General features: G+C 41.6%; 1 protein-coding gene across 8 annotated transcripts in view; it reads left to right on the forward strand.

Annotated features, from left to right (window-relative positions):
* baiap2b (BAR/IMD domain containing adaptor protein 2b) overlaps positions 1-22,276 on the forward strand; it is a 76,137-nt gene that overhangs the window by 15,341 nt on the left and 38,520 nt on the right. For 7 of the 8 annotated variants that reach the window (XR_005614071.1, XR_005614070.1, XM_039616377.1 and 4 more), the window contains exons 2-3: positions 9,667-9,742; positions 15,133-15,219. Coding sequence is in view for 6 of the 8 variants with exons in the window: in XM_039616377.1 (XP_039472311.1) it covers positions 9,667-9,742; positions 15,133-15,219 (163 nt within the window). In the remaining 2 variants the exon portion in view is untranslated. The remainder of the gene's footprint in view (positions 1-9,666; positions 9,743-15,132; positions 15,220-22,276) is intronic. The other variant, XM_039616379.1, reaches the window with a different exon arrangement.

Raw genomic sequence — 22,276 nt, forward strand, 5'->3', positions numbered from 1 at the left:
CCCGTCTGTACCATGTCTGGGAATGTTTCTACCCCAGCTGATGCCATGAGAAACAGCAGGATATGAAGAGAAGTCATGCTCACGCTCACACACGCACAGTAAAACTTGATGACAGGAGGTCACCTTGACGTGTGACTGTAATCAAATACACACCAGCGCCGCATGAGCCCTCCCTATTTCCATGGCAACCACATAGAGCAGATGACCTTTCCTGTGTGTGTTTAATCTGGTTACATTTTGTATCCCACCCAGACGGGAGAACAAAGTGGAAACTTTCCTTATCAACTGTTGACAGTTTGATGTTTTTGTGGTTGTTATCCAGGAGCTTTCTCTTTCAGAAACACAGTTGAAACTTTTGTTTCAAGTGCATTTTGTCACGTGACAGAGAAACAAAGGTTTTCTTTAAGATAATATTTTTATGAAACCGACCTGCGCACTGTTCCATCTCTGCTTTAGTTGTGGTCAAAATATGATGTTAGTGTTATTTCCTTTGTAAGGTAGAATGGGTGGGAAAAGTCAAGGTCATTAAAATAAGCAATAAAAACACTGCTTTTGCCATAATGGTGTTTTAAAATAAGAATAATACAAATACACTGAGGATGGTTCCCCCCCAAAACTCCCAAGCTGCACATCAGATATGGACGTCTTTTTCCTTCTTCTTAAAATCACACACAACCTCTGAGCTGGCTCTTTCTGACATCTGTAAAACCTTGCTCGGGTTCGCAGACACAGACATGATGGCTGAGTAGATATTTCTGTTATTATTATTTGAAGTTGGCTTGAAATCCACGCCAAGTGCTTGCACAGTTGATGCATTGTAGTGTAAACCCTGAGTAGGTCCATGCAGTCCCTCACACGCTGCAGAGCCCAGCAGCCCTGCATCTATGACCTTATTCTATTGGTCACTACCCAGTTGAGGGTTAGATGATAGAAGCACCAGTTCAGCTTTCTTCATGCCAACAGTACAATACAATACCTACATTACTGCAGGTGCCAGTCTAGTCTGCTGGTCCATCTTGGAAACCGTTTATTTTAATTTTTTAAGAATGATAATTAAAGCAAGTTTTGGGGCTTCCTGATCACCCAACAGTAAATAACTTGAGGCTGGTGGCATTCACTCATTTATTTTTGCATTTTTTTGTAGAGTGTCTGTTTCGGTCTCCACCTGGTGCGTCCTTGCCTCTCCGTCCTCGTTGGGGTTGCCAGATCTCCTCTCGCTGGTTAATCTGTTTGGCAGCCAGCACCGCAGCAGGTTCTAATGGTGCCACATGGCTGTCTTGGCTTTACAGTAATTTACGCCACGACATGATATGAACCTGCTGCTGTTTATGTAGGCTCTGACTCACCCCACGTTCTCGTCTCCTGCCACCAAGTGACACATGCTCACACACACATATATGCTCACACACACACACGTAGACTGGCTTCTCTACACCATCGCTGATGAAGGCAGCTAGGTCACAATGTTCTTAACGCTGCTTGTTTTCTTTCCTTTGTTCTCTCAAGTGTTTCCCCATCCATACCTGGGTGGGAGGCATGTATCAGATAGTAAGTCTTTTGAAGTAGGTGCACTACTTAGATGTTGTTTTTTAGAAGGTTTCTGTTTCTCTGCTTCTCTTCCTAGTTTCTTTTCTCCTTTATTTATTTTGACCTTGTTCAGCATCTTTCTTTCCTGCTTCCTTGCCTTCCTCCCTTGAGTGATCAAACGAAATAAAATCTTAACAAATTAGAGAGGACTCATGATTTTAAAGCATTTACCAGGGACAGAGCTTTGGGTCGTTACCACCTAAATTAACTTGGGATAAGGATTCACAAAGGCATGTGTGGGCTCTAAGTGTTTGTGCCGCCCCTTGTTCTGTTATTAATAGCTTGTATAACCTGTGCCTCTGTTCCAAATCACTCATCTGTCATGGGACGTGGTGTCCGTGCCCTGCGATGTTGCTCTGATGGATCTATTAACCTTGGCTTTGAGGGCTAGCTGCAACCTATTCAATCTCCTTCTCATCATAATAGCAATCTGTTATGGCCATGGCAACAGTTAAAAGTAAAATATCAGCGGATTTGGGTTGTATTTTTACACATTGCAGTGTGCTGGGATTTTTGGATAGTTGCTTTTTTAACCTTTCGAATAAAAACTTCATGTAAACAAAAGAAGAAGGCTCAGAGAGAGAACAAAATAATCCATTTTAACTGAATTTCAAAAACTTCAGAATTTAGAAGCTTTTTGACAAACCGCGAAGCAAAACATTGAAGAACCTTTCCAGCTCACAAAGGAAGCTCTTTTCATTATCAGTTCAACATTTGTTATGTTTTCTTTCCTTTTAATTAACAGGGCCAGTGTCTCTCACAGGATGAAGCTGCAAATCACACCTTTCAAACAAGATGTTAAATTGAAAACAAGGTACGCCAAAAATCCCAGTGTACCTGTGGCCAGGGTGGTGTTTACTAAACACACGTTTTGTTTCCAACTACACAAAAACAAAATAAAATGATAATGGAGGATTTGAGAAATCTTCTCAGAATCTCCTCCAGTTCAGGTTCGCAGGGAGGCTGGAGCCGAAGATGCAGTGAAATCAGCTGACTTTGGTTTCAGACTCATCATTTATCACCTGAAACAGCTGATCATTTCATCAAGCTCAAAGTGGAAGACTCCTGATTCTGTACTGTTTTCCTTTTATTTTAAATTACGATTGCTCTTCAGCTCTTCAGGTAATGTCAGGTAAATATGCTTGGTCTCTAGTGAGCTCATTTTTGTGGTGGTGAAAAGCTAAACCGAGTCTCCAATAACCAAATTGGCTGTTTTGCAGTTTTCATCCCAACTCATACCAACATTTGACCTTGGTTTCTTTAAGCCAACATGTTTTTCCGGTGGTTACCAATTATTTTTACTGTCCTAACCACAACCGGAGCTTAATCATAAAGCTGTCAGGACAGAAAATGCTCATGCGATGCTTAGTTTGGCAGATAGACCCACACTCTGTTTAGTTATGAATGCCTGGTGCGGCTCTCTGTCAAACCTCAGAGGATGAGATAAATGGATTAATTGTCAGGTTTTCACAAACTGCAAACAATACACACACACACACGAGGAAAAAAAACCCTTAACAAAAACACTCACAGGCCCAAATCCTCATTTCCCTTGCAGAAATTGCAAACAGCCAGTCCTTCCTGCCAGCACAGTGCTCTGTGAACACACACACACACACACACACACACACACACAGGACCATTAAAGTGGTGCAAACAGAAGGTTGTTCCAGAGTTGTGCTTTTGCGCACGCACACAAACAGTCAATCTGCCACACTCGGATGCTTCCAGGATGAACATCTGCCCCACCAAGTGCTGGTGAGATGTGGGGGAAGATAAATATTTCAGTCACCGAACAGACCGATAACATGTCAGGGAGATGGATCGCACTGCTCTAAAGTCATGTGCGTAGTCTGCGTGAGATTGCATGAGGATGCTCACGTGCTTCCAGTACTCTGTCTCTATTGGATTGATAATTCATTTGATCTATTAATGCATCAGTTATTTGTCGTAGATGGGGTTGCTGTGCACTCGGCAAAGTTTAATTTTCTCTTCTTTTTACTTTTAATTCTATGAACATTTGTTTTCTTCTTAAATATGCCTCGTGTTGCTACAGTTACTATCTCTTGGCCAGACTTTGCCCTCCTAAAGGTTAATTCCATTTTGCTCTTTAGTCAGCTAATTATTTGCTTAGCGTTTCTATCTTCACTCTGGGATCAGCAATGTGCTTCACGGTAGATTAGCTCCTCTTTGGCATTTAGTCTGCTCTTGTCACATTAAAAAAACTGCTGCCTCAGTGACACTCAAAGTCCATAAATGATTGATTAAAAACTCGTCATCTAAGTATCGTGATCTGAAGAGAGCAGATCGCTTGTGTCTTGATGACAATTTTTCAACTTTTTCTTGAAGATATGCTTAAAATTTCAACCAAGAGATAATATTCACTTGTGTTCCCCCAAAGCTGCAACGTGATAAGACAATCCGTGTATTGTTGTGGAGTTTTGACGCTTAATTGGTAAGAGTGATTAGTGAGTCAATTAAAACACGTGACCGGAGCAAACGGGCAAAGTGAGACAAAGCAACGTTTGCTCTGTAATCCTTCTCATTTCCCATGCAGGCAGTTAAATATGGTCTTTCATTCAGTGGAATGCTAATCAGCCTCAGTCCCTGTTGCTGAAGGAACAATCTCAGCTGATTGAGTGTGGATTAAGCAAAGACCGGGCAAATTAATGATCCTATTAGATTATCCCCTAAACCGCATGAGCGTGTTGTGACCAGGGGAGAACTCGCAAATTATGGCATGTTTATTGCATTGATAACGACTGACTGTTTGGTGCCGGCCGAGAGTCTCTGCTCTTTACATTATTCACAGTTGTAACCTGGTTTGTGTGTGTGTGAAGGGCAAAGTTGTAGAACTCCAGCATGGACCAAACTGAACTTGGAAAAGGTTAAGAACTTAAAACTGGTGCTGAATTGGTATTCAGTGAAGTATGCTGCTGTTCCTCTGCACAGATGTTTGACTTCAAGACTGCAGTCAGCAACTTTCATTAAAATGAAAAATGCACCCAATGCAATACGCACACAAAAAAGATTCTTGGAGTAAAATGCTACTAAAATATATACAACTGAAGGTTTAGTTATTCATATAATTAAGCAACTTATCAAGTAAATTTAATTTGACCATTGAGTTAATTTTCTACACTGTGGTTAAGTAACAAACATAAATGGAAAATTTAGATGTAATCAGATTACTTAAAGTCAGGATTTCTGGCATAACTATTTGAGTGTATCTGGTTGTGTATAGAGGTTTTTGGTGGGTGTGCAGTTGAAGCCGGGGTGGTGTGAAAGTCCACTTGTAACTACACTAATCTGTCGATATCACTCAGACGCTCACTCTGTCAGAAAGGCACTTGGGTCAGGTGGGTGACATAAATCTTGTATGAATTCAGATTTGACTGATATCACACTGCTGAAAATCAGACCTGTGTTAGATTTTAGTGCCACATATAAAAACATAAGAAAATAAAACAGTCACTCACCTCTTTTCACTCTCTTTGTGGTCATACATCACTCTGCATTTAATCATTAGTTATTATGATGGCCCCGCCCCTCCCTGAGCCTGGTTCTGCCGGAGGTTTCTTTCTGTTAAAAGGGAGTTTTTCCTTCCCACTGTCACCATAGTGATGCTAATAGGGGGCCATCTTGTTCTTCACCATAAATTATAAAGTGACTTGAGGCGACCGTTGTGATTTGGTGCTATATAAATAAAATAGAATTGAATTAAAAATGTGATTTGGATCTCAGTTCCCTGCATTTCGAATATAAGCTTAGATTTTGACTACCTTGAATCCATTGCATATAGTCATTTTTGGTTCTTCTTGTTCTTTTTTTGTCTACATTAAATAAATTCTCTTGTCAGTACTGACTTGTTTGCCTCATTAATAGCCTTTATGGTAGACTTGGCATGACAATAGTGTCTCTTCAAACTCTCGGCAATATACAGAAATTTTATTTCTTAGATGTTGTACTATGTATTCTATTAATCCACAACATGTATTCCAAATATATACTAGTAATAGGAAGGACGGGTGTTACTAGATTTTTCTTCATTTTCCTCCAAATAACCAAATTTCAGTATTTCAACATGTAATCTTTGTGAAGCTAAAGCTCAAAGTTGCTGCTTGGTTTCGGACAGTTTTTCAGCTCTTAAACAGCTCGCTTCAGACCAGAGAGAAACTGAGTGGCTGCATAAGAGAAAATATATAAAATAATTTGACCTATCAAAGCAAAGAGCTTTTCCTTTGCAAGGTTCTGTTTTATTATTTCTCCATGCTAACAGTGAACACAGTGGTCACAATGACTGTTTCTAGTGTGCAGCTGAATGTGTCAGTAAGTTGTGCATAGGAAATAGTAAAGGTATTTTAATACGAAGCATCACATCAAGAATCAGGAATGCAACACATGAAGCTGGACCTGTCTGACAGTGATTACATAACGCAGCTCACACAGTGACACTCATGCAAACGCATACACAGTGCACACACAGACACACACCTCTTCACACAGTCGTTCCCCGTTCCTCGCTCTGTTTATTTAGACATGAGATCCAGGCCGCTTTCCATCATCTATTTATATTCTTTTGTTGATCGTTCCTTTCTTCCTGCCAACTGGTGGTACAGCCATGGCGATGATTACCGCTGCTAGGAGTGTTTCTCCGTACTGGGTTTGTTCAGCAGCCGACGCCTTGCATAACAGAAAATGCACCCAGAGATGGGAGAGGGGCAAGAGGGAATCTGGATATAATTAGGTTTGTTTTTGCCAGGAAAGTCACAAAGAAACACCACCAACAGCTTTTTTTCTTTATGTGCATGTGCACACACACAAAGCATTTATGACATCATATTGTAGCATTGCAGCAATGTCAGTATCCACAGCAGGGGGCTTCTGATCACATGCAAAACCAGTTTTGGACCCAGAACCTTGCAAAGCCGAAAATACTTTTATGCATTTAGTTTCAGTCCATTTCCCTGCATGTCCCACTCCTCTAACTCTTCTCCGGTGCCAAACTAAACCAACCTCATCTCATTTGCGCACCTTGAAGCTCATCTCACTCACCGGGCAGTCAGCCTATTTTTCTTGCACCCCTGTGTCGTCCTGTCCTACTTCCTGCTTCCCTTTCTTTGAAATCATGGAGAGGTTTGTGAACCAAGGTGACTATTCTGCGTCAGCCGGTGGGCATGAGCAGGCGTCCCGTGTAGCAGGCTGACTTGGAAAAAAAGGCATCCATCAAATGTGCACGTACCCTACTCTTCCTTTGCAGAATACTCATTATTCTGTCTGCTCTGTCCCTTTGTGCTTCTTCCTTCAGGCACTTTGAAAAACACACAAGCATCCTTACTGCCTCAACTGAAGTCGTAAGCCAATATCAAACAGTGATATGCTTCTAAATTCACTGATTAAACGCATCAGGACCGCTGTTCTCAGAATCTGTTGGTCCTTAGCATGCCTGCCAGATTCACCGTGCACTCTACAAGACCAAGGTGCCCTGTGGTATGTGGCGAAGGGATGTTTGCAGAGGACCTTTTCAGATGCTTCAAGCACACTAGAAACCCTGCAAACTTTGGCCTTGTGTCTTACTAGTTTTGGGGTACTTACATGGAAGTAACAGCCCGCTTTAATGGTCTAACGGGAGCTATGTACACTCCAGGCAGTTTTTGCAGTTTGTAGTTCCTGCAGTGCTCACATGGAAAGTCTGGGGCGTGTCCTTGAGCGACTAGAGAACTACAAAAATGTTTCTACTATCTGAAAATACCAAAATTAGCGTGGGCCTTTTGTATTTATTATTTCTCTCTCATCATCTCCATTGAACACGCTGACTTTAGAAACTGTTTACTGAACTTCCAACAGGCTTTGATTGTTAAGACATGAATGATGTTCTATTCACCTCATCAGTCAGTGTGCTATAACTGATTTACTTAAGTGCTTTTTGCACTTTCTAGGATTTGGATCATAGTCATGAGGGCTTCGATTAAGGCTGTTTGTTAGATGCTGCTCATCCCTCACTCCCTTTACCTTCCCTCTGCTTCCATCCGTGCTGCCTCTCTGGCAAGTTTGAAAAGAAAGTTGCAGAGAGAACATTTCTGCTTTTTAAATTGCTGGGTTTGGCCGGAGATGCAGCGAGAGTGAAAGGGCAGCTTGGATTGAGGGGGAGGCTGAGTCACTGCAGAGACAGACAGTAAAACTCATTACACATTTGTTCTTGACTTTTTCTTCACTTCCTAACAAGGCCTCGGGCCTCTGTTTGTTTGTTCTCATTGTGGATGCACTCCATTGCTTGTGCATTGCTGACCAATGCTTGGCCATCTGTCATGAAGGAAGGAGATTTGGATTCATGTACTGTTTTATGTGTATATCTGTTGGGGAGTAGTCTGAACTGGATATTGGCAGTTTTTCACTGTGCTTTAAGTCACAGCGTTGCTCATTTTTAGTCATAGTATTACCAGCTTGTTGCAGTATTTTGCCTGTCTTCTCTATTAATGCAGCTCCAGCTGTGACGTTTTCTCCCTGCTGCCAATCTCCCAGAGCAGTGTGTTATGTTGCTGAATGTTTCACAGGCAATAATCAGCAAATTCATCTAAACACGCGATCTGTCTTCACCCACTTTGCTGTTCTTGATGTTTGACTTAATCTCCCCCACTCCGTTTAGCAGATATCTACAGAATTTGACTTTTATTTGCCTATTCTGTTTAATGCTTCATTGAATAAAAAATGAAGTGCTGTGCTGTACAAGAACATATAAGCAAAGATTGGGGTGCTTAGTTTCAGTGTTAGTGTTCTCTGTATTTTGTAATAATGATGGAAAAAGCGATTTGTAATGTGAGAGTTATCGCCTTGCCCCGCAGCGCCTCAGAGCTGCGAAGCGTTAAGCAGTTTTACTGTTCTGGTTCACTATCACCGCTCTCATCAATCTCATTTCCAGCAGCAGGCAACTTCTTCCAGCTAAAGAAGCTTTGGTAAACCCTCCGTACCGTCTGTGATCAGGATGATTAACGCTGAACACAAAGAGCAGCTAAAGTACTGGACATTAACCTCTTAATATCCAATACTGACCCTCTAGGGTTTTCGGTTGGGTTAACAGCCACGACTGCTTTGATTTGTTTGCTTGGAAACATTGTTAATGTGTGAGGCTTCATTTAGAAGTTAACATTTTCTAACTTGTGAAAGTTTTCCTATTTGGTATGTGGCTAAATAAAACCCAAGCCTAGCCCTAGAAGAGTTGCAGATGACACCGTAGATTTTAACAGGTTAACCTGAAAATTACCCATAAGTGAATAAATATTTCACTATTTGAAAGTGGAAAAAAATTCAAAATGTTTGCTGGCTGTATATGGCACCATAAGGAATCATTCATTTTTATTTATTTTATTTTAGAAAACTTTCTTTGTAGTTTTAATAAATATTTTATTTGAAAAAGTATTATTGATGTCCTGCAAGCTGTAGATGGTATAAGCTTATTCAATTTAATTAAATGTATGAGTGGGGCTTTTTGGGTCCAAAGATAATTGTCTTGATTTCATTTGTCTGAATTTCTGGTACTGACCTCTGAGACTTGATGACCGCCGGTGAAAAGTTAGAAATTTTGTGTTATTTTTGGCCACAAAAGCAATTAGCAGGAGCAGTGTGCCAGAGTTCAGCAAGTGTTAGGGAGACAGAGGGAAATGGCACTGGGTCCAGGTCTGCTGCTGAGCTGAAGGATTCAGCGGCCAAAACCAGGTTTTATTTTTAATTCATACAGCAGGGGAGCTGAGGGGAAAAAGCACCACACACAAACATACAAATATAAGCCCTCCCTCAGTGACTCTTTCCCTCTATTTCATCCATCCATCCTCATCGTGAGGCTCGGCGTCCTGAAATGAATCCTCTGCTCTCCTTTTCCTCGTGGTTGGCTCAGTTGACTCTGTCTACGAGTGTGTGTGTGTGTGTGTGTGTGTGTGTGTGTGTGTGTGTGTGTGTGTGTGTGTGTGCTCATGCCCCAGTAAAGAGCAGAGCTCTGTCACTGTAGCTCATGTCGGTGTTTGTATCGTATCTTTCCTGCTTCTAACCAAACATACCTTCTCTTTTTTCTCCCTCCTTTTCCAGTCCATCATGGAGCAGTTTAACCCGTGCTTACGGAACTTCATAGCCATGGCAAAAAGCTATGAGAAGGCGCTCACCAGTGAGTACACCAACCATTTCTTGTTTACCGTCTGTCTTCGTCTGTCTCTCGTTCCTCCAGTCGTCCAGGCAGAGGGCCAGCTGACCCGACACTTGGCGCTGCTTCTGTATCGTCTTGATTTACCTCGAGTCTGGTTAGCTTTAGGGTGACGATGGCTCAGATATTCATGTTAAGAGTGTTGTTGATGCCAAGCTTACAATCCCCATCAGAAGCTTTTAAACTACACACACTAGTTTGTGCCTAGATCTTATTCAGACGTTCAGTATTGTGCTGTGATGTCCTGTGATTGTTCCACTGTGGTGTCTTCCTCCTTTCTGTCCACCAGCAGTTCCTTTCATCATTCTCTTTAACGTCCGTCTTTACCTTTTTGTCCTTTGTCATTGCTTTTTGAGGTTTGTACTGGTGTGTTTGTGTGTGATTGTGTGTGCGTGGGGGGCAAAGAGTAGGGAGGTGTGTGAAACTGAGGTATAAACTCAGTCAAGGTCAAAGACAAAACACAGGAAATGTCCAGAGGGAGCTAAGTGGAGCATTAGCCAATGCAAAGTAGAACAGGGAGAGTCGTGAGAATAACGGTACCCCCACCCCATGAGGCCCAAGAAATGAGAACGAGCAGAGCCGGTATTCAGGACAAGACTGGGTAAAAAAATGTTTTGAAAAAAAGGAGAAGGTAGAAGGAAAAGACTGTGAGACAAATGTTCACAAAAACAGAAATTCAGAAATTCTCAGCAGTTATTGTTATCCTGGAGAATGTCCAGTGGCTTATTCTTTAACTTCACAAACTTTGATTAATTAAAGCTACGCAGTCAGCATGGATAAAGAGATTTCATGCCTCCGGGTCAGGCCGATAACGCTTGTACTGATGCCTTGTACAGTATATGTCTTTAGATAACACACGCCTCCAACCATGTTGAGCTCATTTATTGATAAGAAAACCTTCCAGCTCTGCTCTTAGATGTCACTCTGTGGAGGGAGGAGGAGGAGGAGAAAGAGGAGGTTATCGGGGTCGTATCATATTTTCAATGATGGCGCAGACTTGCTTGGTATGCTGTGTGCAGTTTCGAGCTGGACTCTCCTTTGTGTGCTCAGAGAGGAAATGCAGGGAAGACTCGGCAGCCCGCAAGAACAATAAAGAAGGCCTCACTCTAGTCTGATAGATAAGGCTAAAAATAGCCCTGCGACTCTCTGAGTGGGGATTACACTTCATCAATGCCAAGCAGCGGCACAGAGGCAGAGTTTAGAGTGGGGCTGGGCACCCAGCAAGCATCTATTGTCATAGGAAAAATGCCAGTGCAGCCCCTCCCCGTACTAGAACTGGGGCGGCAGCTTGACATCCCCGCGGACTGAGAGGACCAGAATGATGCAGGAAGGAAGCCGACTGTCTGCTTTCTGGGCTCGATGAGGGCGGTGTGGTTTGGGATGTCGCGCTCAGCCAAATTCTCTCTTTATTAAAATCTTAATTGCAGCGTGGTGCAGGGCTGCAGCAGAAATGTGGGAGCTGTGCGGCTGGAACATGCTGTGCTTGTGGAGAAAGAGGAGAGCACATGTGTGAAATCAAATAAAAGGAAGACGTCTCGGTTAAAACTGGGCTATGTTCAGCTGAGACTGAGATTTCAGTCTTGTTTGGTGACATCACTGAAAAATCGTTGGTCTCAGTGGAACATTTAAGCTTACAAGAGTACAAAGATGTGTCTACTGATGGCTCTGTGATTTAGTAATGGCCAACCTTTTCTTCAAAAGCAGTTAATTAAAAACTAGTAACTTCAGTTTATCTTTAAACTGCTTGTTTGGTTCAGTTACCATAAAACAGAAGATTATTTGAAGCTGTAATCAAGAGCTGTCTTTTTCCAAATTTAGCCCATTTATAACCGAGATGTTTGGGTGTATTTTGAGCTGAATCAGATTTGTCTGCTTTCTGTGGAGGAATGTGAGAGGAGACTTGATTGAGGTTGTGGAAAGCTTGATTTTGAAATTGATGACATTAACATGAGTCACGTGTCATCAACCTCAGCTGATTTAAACCTTGTTGATGTTTCATCTGCTCTGCTCTGGATTGGCTTTATATCACTGTTCTAATCCTCTTTACAGGCAGGTCCTCCTTTTCCTTGTCCTCTGCCTTCTTCTTCTTCTCTTCTTCTTTATTTTTCCTCCTGCTTCTGTGCCTCTCTGTCACTTTCCAGCTGATAGACAAGCAAAGCATTCCCTGGAGCTAATCCGGCCTCACCTGGGTCTGCTCTCCTCCCGGCTGAGATTTCTCTGCACATCGATTAAATTAGCCTTGCTCACCCAGCCGTCTTAGCCTTACCTCCATCCCCTTGCTTTCGCATCCACTCATATCCTACCTAAGCTTAACTCAAGCCAGGCTTCAGAGAAGCCGGAAAAGGGTCTTGGCCTGTCACTGTCATAGCTTACGGAGGAGGGTTGCACTGCTGTGTAAAGACTTTTGTGGCTTTTTATTCATGGTTTTCATAAAGAAGCCCTCATAAAATTGTCTTACTGAAGAAATGAAATTGTTAAGTGCTTGTCCAGACTGAGAAGCCAGACGCTGTCTTAATTTGCAGAACAATAACTTGCATAGCTCAGTGTCTCCACGGACTTCTAGATGTGAATAGATTTTCATTGTTTTCCATGCGGAGATATGAATACTTGTCATTTTCCTGCTCTCTCTCTGGGATTCTGCATGAACCTTCTCTGGCAGTTCAAAACACACTCATCAACATGACGGCCCTGTAATAAACTCAGCGCTCATCCATATGTATATCCTGACTGGGCATGTGTCCTCTGTCATCATGACTTTCACTCCCTGTGTAGCTAACCCCTGACCTGCTTTAATTCACCGTCACCGCTGCCTGAGGCTGTCTTGCCCTCATTTCTAAGCCCTGAGTCACCGCCGTGTCTCAGCTCGTGTCCCCGGCTTCTGTGGCGATACACTGCAGAGAATAATGGTTGACAGTATTTGAATTGTAGAGTGCTTACACATCACTGCTGTGAAAGGGTTTGTCAGCATATTATTATGTATGGGGTTGTAAAGATGTGAGGTGCCATTAGGATTTTAAAGCTTTAGTTCATCCAAATTATGAGAATACTTATTTTTTCTGCTTATGCCATGCAAATCATTTTTATTGTCTGTCGTAATGTAAATTTCAAGTGCATCAAATGGCACATATTCAAAAAAGCAAACCTATTGTTCACGTACTTGGTGCTTTTACTTACTATTTCTGCACTGTTACAGCATTTGGGTTTAAATCAAAATCTGAGGGTCCAGATTCATAACTGTTAATTTGATTAGACTAAAACATTTATAACCTGTATCTGAAGGACAAACTTGGAGTTTTGAACCACCAAAAGTAATTTAACTCAATCAGCTAGTTTATTAAAATAGAGAAGAAACATTACTCTGCTGGTCTAGATTAAATTAGATGAGATTAGATTAGATTAGTCCTTATTGTCTCCCTGGGGAGAAATTTGTCTTGGACAAGCGAGGGTGACACGTCACATAAAATCATAACTTCACACACTGATAATCGCCCTGAAGAAAATTTGTATCTATTCAACTTACCGTTTGGTGCCTCATGCCTTTATTGAGACAACTAGGAAATTGGCTTTGGATTGTTTTAAGATTAATCTCAAGCGGCTGCATATAAGTTACAAGTTCCATTAGCTTTCTTTTTTCTATTTGTAGTTCGTTACGGCATTATTGAGCAGATTCAAACAGGTTTTAGTAAACAATGTTTAAAATGCCCTCACGTTATTCGTTTTACATGGCACTGAATAAAAAAACCCCCAATATAAATATTCATATTTTATATTTTTTCATATATGTTTCATTTGTGCTGATTGTATTTCAGCTTCTCCAACGCAGCTGGTGTAGTTTCATAAATAAATACACAGAATGACCTTTTGGGACGGATGCAAAGTGCCTTCATGCAGTAGGACATATTTTAGGCTGAGTTTTGAACATGCTCCACTCATCTGTATCACACTCACAACCCAAAAATAAACAATAAAATAAACAATAAAAACTTCAACATCGACACAATAGACAAAGTCATCATCATTTTCAAAAATTGGAATAAGATCCTTGTCACGATGGTTCCTGGAGCCGAGAGGCTTTTCTCACTGAGCCTGGACTAACTCCTTTGACTCTGGCTGAGTGAATAACCGAGGGACAGATGAGCTACTAGGAGACAGATCTTCAAAGTCTTCATCACTACAATGTTGTGCATCTGGAGACAAAACATCACCAGACTCTTCTCTCTCATAAACTAGGCCAGTTTAAATGGGAGGTGATATTTCACCTGAATGTGATGACAGGATGACAGGTCAGGGTAACTGATGGATGATTTAGTTTTGGAACTGTATCCAGAAAAAAAATCAAATAAACAAAAGTAGCAGACATAAAAATGATTCTGTGGCTCTCTCCAAAAATCCGCTCTGTGTGTGCTTTTGCGCGTCACATGACTCTATTTCCACACAATATGAGCCCTCTGAGTGTTGCCTACTCCAATCAGAGATCGTATCAGATGACGATGATAAAATGACGATTAAAAATCTATAAACCTAAAAATTAGATCAGTAAAATGCAGGATTTGTCGGGTTGTCGGTTTACTGCAATGTGATGTCTACTTGAAAACTGCATTGTTTTCACATTTTAAACATAGGTTTGCTGTATGATGTGAGGAAACAATTTAAAAGAAACAAACTTGTTGTCAATATATAGCCCAGAACAGAGAAACCTTTTTTTCCCTTTATGACCTTAAAAAGAACCTTTGATCTTTGTGCAACATAAAACAAAATTACATTTTTTAAGCATTAAAAATGTTTCTCCTGGTAAATTATAAAAGAGGAAAGTAATAATAAATGAGGTAAATAAGAAATAAAAAAGTCAAATAAGTAGAAGAGAGGAAATTCTCTCACACAATTTGGAAATTCAGTGATTCAGTTTCAGTTTACTCTGCGCAGCAGCTGTTGGTCTGTTATGGCTGAATATAGGAAACCTGTTACCTGAATGTTATTCACTTTGCCTTTGGCCAAAAAAAAAAAATCCTTTAAAACTGATTAGAAAAGGAAAGATGAACAAATAAAATGTTTTTTTTTTCATAATTTTCTTGTAATTTGGATAAACTAATCCTTTAAAATGGATTTTTCCAAAGTAGTTTGTGGTGAAAGGTTTTGCTTTGCTTTTTAACCTGGCAGTCTTGAGATTTCTGTTTCCTGTAGTTGCCTCCATAGAGCTTTTTCTTTTCCCACCTGGTCTCCATTTCCGCCTGTCGCTCTCCCAACCTTACCTCTCTGGGGGAGGGGAGGGTTGTAGGGGATGGTTGCAGAGCTGAAGAAGACATCATTTCAACTCCGCACCCTTGATCTGATGCCCAATGCTTCCATGTTTCCAGGTGTCACATATGCTGCAAAGGGCTACTTCGACGCTCTGGTGCGGATGGGCGAGATGGCCAGCGAAAGTCAAGGCTCTAAGGATCTTGGTGAGTCCTTGTAGTGGCAGTAGCACCCTTGATGGGGTACAGGGGGGTTACACAAGCAGATGGTGGATGGGATCGTGCTGTAGGGCAGAAGCAGCTGATGACCAACCTGAAATTGGACACACACACCCAAACACACACTCACGGATGTGTTTCTAGCATATAAGTGCTTCAGAACGGTGTGTAAATCTTAAAGATGAGCGTTAGTCTGTCTTTTCCTGCACTTCAGAGCTTATTTGATACATTATCACCTCCAATTCATATAGTGAAACACATTCTGCTTCAAGAAGAATTAATTCTGCATGATTGTCACAGCTTGCCCATTTGGTTAATCCCTTGTTTCCTCACATTCAGGAAAGATAAAGGCTTTCCAGTCGCTTTTTTATTGCACCGCTGTGAGCGAGTAATAAATTTACAAATTTGTTTGGCATTTGGTATTCACAAGAGCGCACATGGTGAGGTGGATTTGCTTTCTATTCATAATAAGCCCTCAATATATTTACAGTGCTAATAAAAAATCTTCCTGTTTTGAATGGCGCTTCGAGCAAGTTGTCAGGATAAAAATTTCCCAGCTCCCTTTGCTCTCACGCAGCGTGTCGTCTGGTTTCGGTTGGATCAGCTCTGGTTCTGTTTGGTATAGACGCAGCTATAGTGATAACTGGTGTTTGACGAGAACTAGCTGATAGCAGCTGTATGAAGCAGGACAGCAGTATTATAATTGTAGACCAGGTCACATGCTGGGGCGTGTGCAGAGTCTTTGTTAGTCTGTGATCACGGAGGCTTCTTCTTTCCTTCACCTTGATGTGATGTAAGATAGCAGGCGTGTCCTGAATCAGCAGAGGAGAGGAGGAAGAAAGGATGAAGAGATGGTTAGAGGAGTGTGAAACAGAGATATCTGAGGCGACTGAGGAGGATATAAAAGCTGCATCCATTATTCATGTGAGGACCTTTTTGGGGGGCTTCCTCGCATTTCTTCTGGAGCTTCATCTTTTCGCTTTTCCTCTCCTTCTCTCTTTGAGTAAATACCGGGTAGAGCTCCAATATGAAAAGCTCTTTTCTTTATCTATTCTGTTTTGCCTCCATGATTTTTTTTATCTAGTTTGAATCATTTTCATATCACACTGTTTTGGGGTGAATGTTTAAACATACAAGCCGGTGACTAACTTTAAATATAAATCATTAAAGCCATTTAAAAGTAGGAGGAAAGGCCTTTGCACACCAAGAATATTTTCATCATGAGTAAATATTCCTCCCAAAATGTTCCTCACAGTGTTTTGCAACTGTTTGTAGGATTCACTTATTGTGTAAATATGCAAATATGCAGTACACATGAATGCTTTTCATGCATTAGAGATGAATTTTTAAAAAATGCAAATGTTTGACTTTGTGTGCAAACTCCTTAACAGGACATCCCATCATCCATCTCTGCATCCCCATTTCCATCAGCTTGGTTGCTCTTCTGTTTGCCTCTCATGCTCTCTGTCTTCCACGACTGTGCTTCTGTAGTCTTTTTGTCTGCATGTTTGTGTTTCTTTTTCAGTTTCTTTTTCTAGCAGCCTAACCATGACTCAGCAGCCCTTTAACAACTCAGCAGAACCTCCCTCCCTCCTCCAGTGAAATGACAGACTAGGCTGAGCAGAATGGATTGATGCCGTCTCTGCATATCAGCAGCGCTCAGAGCGGCTGTGGTCTGTGCAGAGCAGAGGGGGAGTCGTTCTGACGGCGTTTATTGCTTTTGTGGATTCTTTAGCATATTCCATTACTTGTGTTAAGCCTCACAGCTTCATTGAATTACCTGATGAAAACAGAAGAAAAATGTAGTTTGTGGATGATTCTGCAGTCACTCGGTATGAAGTGTGCAACTTATATCAAAGTTCTCCTGGTTAATCCATAGATGACAGTGTCTCAATGGGATTTTCTTTTCTGTAATAGTAGTAGACAAATATGAACGCGTTCTGGAAATACTGAATTATTAAAAATACATGAGCGGGCGATGAGAGATAATTATCCAATTTTTCTCATTAGACCAATTCAGTGATACGTTATAAAGTAAACAGCCTCCTTTTGCCGGTTTTGCTGGTTTTGCTCCAGAAGAAGCCGGAGGAAACACTGAGCACCATTGTTGCTGCATAATGTGGAAAAACTCCCAAGCCTGCCAGCTTATTAATTAACAGATAACAAGGGTTGTGCATTTGGTTTTGTGTGTTTGCGTGTATGTGTGACTGAACTAAATTTCCTCAGCTGGCACATGTCTGTAGCTGTGACCGGAGCCACGAGCACAGAATCCCAGATAAGCAAAACTGTGTGTGTGAGTTTCTGTGCGTGTTTGCTGGGGATAATCACTCATCCAGGCCTTTACCACACACTTCATAATTAATGAGGAATGAAGGCAGATTTGTAAAATCGTCCAACTTGTAATTGTTCCTTTAATTGGGTTTTGTTGAGGAGAAAATGTGTTGGCGCCGTGGAGCTGAAGTAACAGGGCCGGACTACAGACTGCTTGAACTCTCAAAGTGAAATCTGGCAGAAAGGCTCCGCCACCTCCGACTGTACTCTCTGAAACAATGTAATTAATCACAGCGTGTTAAGATGAACAGCAGCTAATGGCATTAGCACATGAGCAGAGGATGGAGAGTTGCATGTGACAGGGTGAAATGAGGAGGGGGAGTGGAGTCGGGTTGAGAAATTGACCTTGATGGTCAAAGAGAAAAATGTAATGTGGGATGGAAAAAGCACTGGACTGTTGATGAATTGGCTCACACATTAGCAACGCTGATCTTATCCAGGCTAAATGGATCACTGCCGTTCCTCTTAAATAAAAGTGGGAATGAAAGTTGATCATAACAGACATTATTAAACAGCTTTAAGTTACAATAAGTGCCGTGTTTATGGAAGATCTGATGTTTTAATGAAATTGTGAATTTATCTTTGAGGCTGACGTTTGCAGTCTGTGATAGTTTTTCTTGCCCTGTAATTGTAAATGGTGAAATCCACTTTGTCAGATGGCGTTTGTGCCTAATCGTTAAGCATGAGGCATTTTTTAGCAGTGGCACCTTGGCAATACTGGTTGCCTGTCCTAAGTTGGTCTGCAGAGTCCACTTGAGGAGGCTGAAAGGGTGGAGGTGGGCTAAGTCACAGGTAAGTCAGCCATAAAAACCACTTGGTTAGATTAAGGCATTGAAAATTGCTTGTTTGTTGATAGGAAAATTAGTGGTTTGATTTAAAAGGCAACCTGCACCTTACCCCAAGTGGCAGCAACTTCCAACCAGTACCATAAGTGCTGTAGGACTCCTTGTGCAGACAGCCTGGCATCAGTCTGGCGAAGGAACTTGTTCCTAACTGAAACTTCTGTCTGTGTATATTCCCAGTTATCCATTTCATGGTAGCCTTGAGATCCCAAAAAGATGTTTTACCTCTTTAGAGCTGAAGAAGCCTCTTAGATGAGAGGCAGAACATCTTAAAAACCTAAAGAAGTCCAGCTTCTAAATGGGTTTGCTGTTCTGTTTCTGGCACTATCACCAAAAAATGACTTATATTATAAAAAAGCAAAATGTAAGCCTTGAAATATCCTTAAATCTGTGCTTCTTTACACATAGTTTGTTGAGTTTTTTTATGTTCTAGATTTGGTGTGTCAGCTCACATGCTAAAGCATACACCAAAAACCACGTGTCTGGTGACACGTGGTAAAATAGTGTCATGGTTTTCTTCTCCTTACTGCCTACTTTAAGCATTTTACACCAAAAGCCATTATCATCTCTTCATACAAGACGTTTATCCTTGACATACAGCAGTTTATATCGAGTATATGGATGTTCACACACTGATGGATGCATCAGAAGTGATCATGGGTTCAATATGCTGAGTGAAGCTGAAGCTGAAGCTGCGATCAGTGGGAGACCGCCTCTACTGTTTGAGCGTGAGTCGCTGAACTAATCCAGCCTTTACCCGTGAATAGCGTTACAAAAAAATGTAATAAGGACTAATGCATGTTTCATAATAAAGCCTCAATCTGCTTTTCAACCCATTTTTCAGCACCAGTTATTAACAGCAGAGGTATATGAATGTGTCAAACTGCAAAAGAAGTTCTAACACAGAGATGCTCACCACAGTGTTTTTTAAACTAAACACTTTGGCAGCTTTGTGTGTCAGTTAAAAAGCAGCTGCGGAGACATGGGAACAGTTTAATAGTAGACTTGAGCTGCCAACACACAAACACATACTCATAAATAGACTTATTGTACAAGCATACACCCTCACATGCCAGAGCAGGCCATAATCAAACTGACTAAAAAGCAAGAAAACATTACATGATTATTATCCACTCCTGCAGCCTTAAAATAAACTGACACACATCTCCACACGGGGACACTCATTTATGGAGAGATGGACCGTGTGGTGTCATATGTGCTAAACAACACATAAGAAACTGGCACAGGAAGAGGAAATGATGCATCGCTGTGCTTCATTCACTTGTTCTTAATTTACGCGATGCTGTCAGAGTTTGAACAACCGCTCTGCTGCATGACTCCCTGCGAGGAGAGACGAGATACTCCATGACTGCAGAGTGGAGTGTCATCCCACTCATCCTCTCCGCTTTCACTACGCTCTGTGTCTGCGAACGCCCCCGCTTTGATGTGGGAGCTCAGGCAGCCCTGGGAGAACACGCCGACTCTGCACACATTTCTAAAAATAGATTAAGTGAAACGCATCGGCTGGAGCTGCTTTGAAGGAGGAGGAGAGACGGAGTACGGCGCGCGAGCCACAGCCCAAACATGGTTTGCCGGTGATGTCAGTATCGATGAAAATGACATTATCCTTCTTCCGTATACTAAATATGGGCATGGTTGTGAGCAAAAAAATAGGAGGCTCCTGCAGTTCCGGTTCCCCTTTGTCCATATAAGGTCTCTGCCATTCAAATGCAGCATTTGGCAGGGATTGTACTCGCTCAGGTCTGTGCTCAGACACAAAACCTGCTGGAAGCATGAGGAAAAACAGCCCTTTGGCTTCTTTTATTGTTTCCTGCAGTACAGCTGATTTAAAATCAGCAGACCTGCATTCTATTCACTTTATGCGTCTGTGCCTGTCATTAAAATCTACTTTAAAATCATCATTACTCTGGTTTTTCACATACTTCTTAGCACAGGTTGGACATAGAGCAGGATTGTTCAACAAAACAGGATTAATATTATGAGCCTTATAAAAGATGACCTCATTAAAACTATTCTGCTCATACAAAGTCTGCTTGGGGTGGCAGCAAATGGAGATGAGATCCAAATGGAGAAGACGTCCTATTCAGATGTTCAAACTACCTCAGCTTAGCTGTCACCTCCTGACATGAAAGAGCAGGAGCTTCAAGCCTCCTTTGGATGTCTGTCTTTAAGGCTGAGGACAGCCAGTGGCAAAAATACAGTTTCATATGTGAGGGTTCAAACGCAAATCGACTGGTAGATCAAAAGCTTTGCCTTCTGGCTCAGCTCGGCTCAGCTCTGTCTTCTCTAGGATTCTCTGGTAGAACATTTACATCACCGCTGATGCCGCACCGGTCCAGCTCACGCTCCATCTTTTCCTCACTCATGTGTAAGACCTTGAAATAACTGAACTTCACCGGTTAACAAGTCTTCCCTCAGTGCAGAGAGAGCCACAAAATGTTCTCCAGCAGAGATTCTGATCCCAGGTTTCTCACAGTCTTCTGCAAACTGCTCCAGCACGTTCTCATGGTAATGTTCCGATGAGGCCAACAGAGCAGCAGCATCCCCCATTCTTTTATATTATTTTCTAAAGCACTGAATTATAGCGCTTTTACTATACATCAGCTCTTAGGTAGATTTTTATATTTCTGTGTCTGTTATTCATGAAATATTCCTGTTAATTATTGTTTAATTCCATAGTAAGCACAAAGACCTCATGATTCCTGACTATCTTCCACCAGAACTCCAGCTCACTTCTATATTTCTTGCTTGAGATGAGTGTGAGCAAATTATCGTAGTATATCCACATAATTTATGCTCTCATTCTGTTCCTATTCATCAAATTAAAATCTATCCCATGTCTTCTCATTGCCGTGGGCTGAGCACTGTGTAGCATAACATCCATCTCATTAAATCAATTTAAGGTTAATTTAGATGGCCAAATTTAAGGTCCAGGAAACAATTACCCTTTGGTTGATTAATTCATTGCAACACATATTAGAGGACTGTGTCGACCTTTAAGGCATATTTCTCCACTTCAGCCAATATACTGTTAAAGGATAGCACGCTTTCACAAATGGGAACAGGGGCTAGATGCAATCAGTAACTCAATTAGGCAACGGTGGGGAAGAATGTAATTCTGACGGGTCAGAAAGACAAAAAAAATTCCTTCCTGTGGTTCAATATTCATCAGCAAATTTCACTGTATAATTTTCCCCTCATTTGTCTCTCAAATAATTACCTAGTGTTGCAGAGGGAAGTGGTTTGAATCGCCTCTCATGCTGCACAGCTGGATGGCAGCAGCAGAAATATGAGCACTCGCTTTTTGAAGCAGAGGTAGAGAAAACAAGATGAAAGCAATAATAAAGGCTCATAAAGAGGGACATGAAAACATCATTTGTGACATTCTAAGGCCATCTCTTAGGGAAATTCTTCCATAATATGCACAAGTGGTGTCCCTCCAAATGTGTCTTGCTTGAAATCTCATGCTGCTCAGCTTAAGGGGAAAAAAAGCTGTTGACCCCAGTGTAACCCTCATTTTTCTGATCCAGCAAAGGCAGAATTTCCCCTGAGCTTCAGCTCCAATCTGAATTCAGCCAGCATTCATTCTGCATAGAGGGGAGAAAATGCAGCGGGAGCACTCTTACTGTTTTTTTCCCCCGGCCTTGTCACCTCAACATCTCAGAGCGCAAACCGGGAACGGTTATGACCGTGTATAACTTTAAAAATCATTGATTGCAGCATTTTGAACCATTGCTTGACATGCAAAGTCAAAATGAAAGGATATTACTGGAGTTTGCACCCAACTGGAATGATGAGGGACACAGTACAGGATGATAAATCGGTTAGCTTAGTGTTTGCTTTCATGCTGA

The sequence above is a fragment of the Oreochromis aureus genome, linkage group 8 (assembly GCF_013358895.1).
Source record: "Oreochromis aureus strain Israel breed Guangdong linkage group 8, ZZ_aureus, whole genome shotgun sequence".
NCBI classification, from domain to species: Eukaryota; Metazoa; Chordata; class Actinopteri; order Cichliformes; family Cichlidae; genus Oreochromis; species Oreochromis aureus.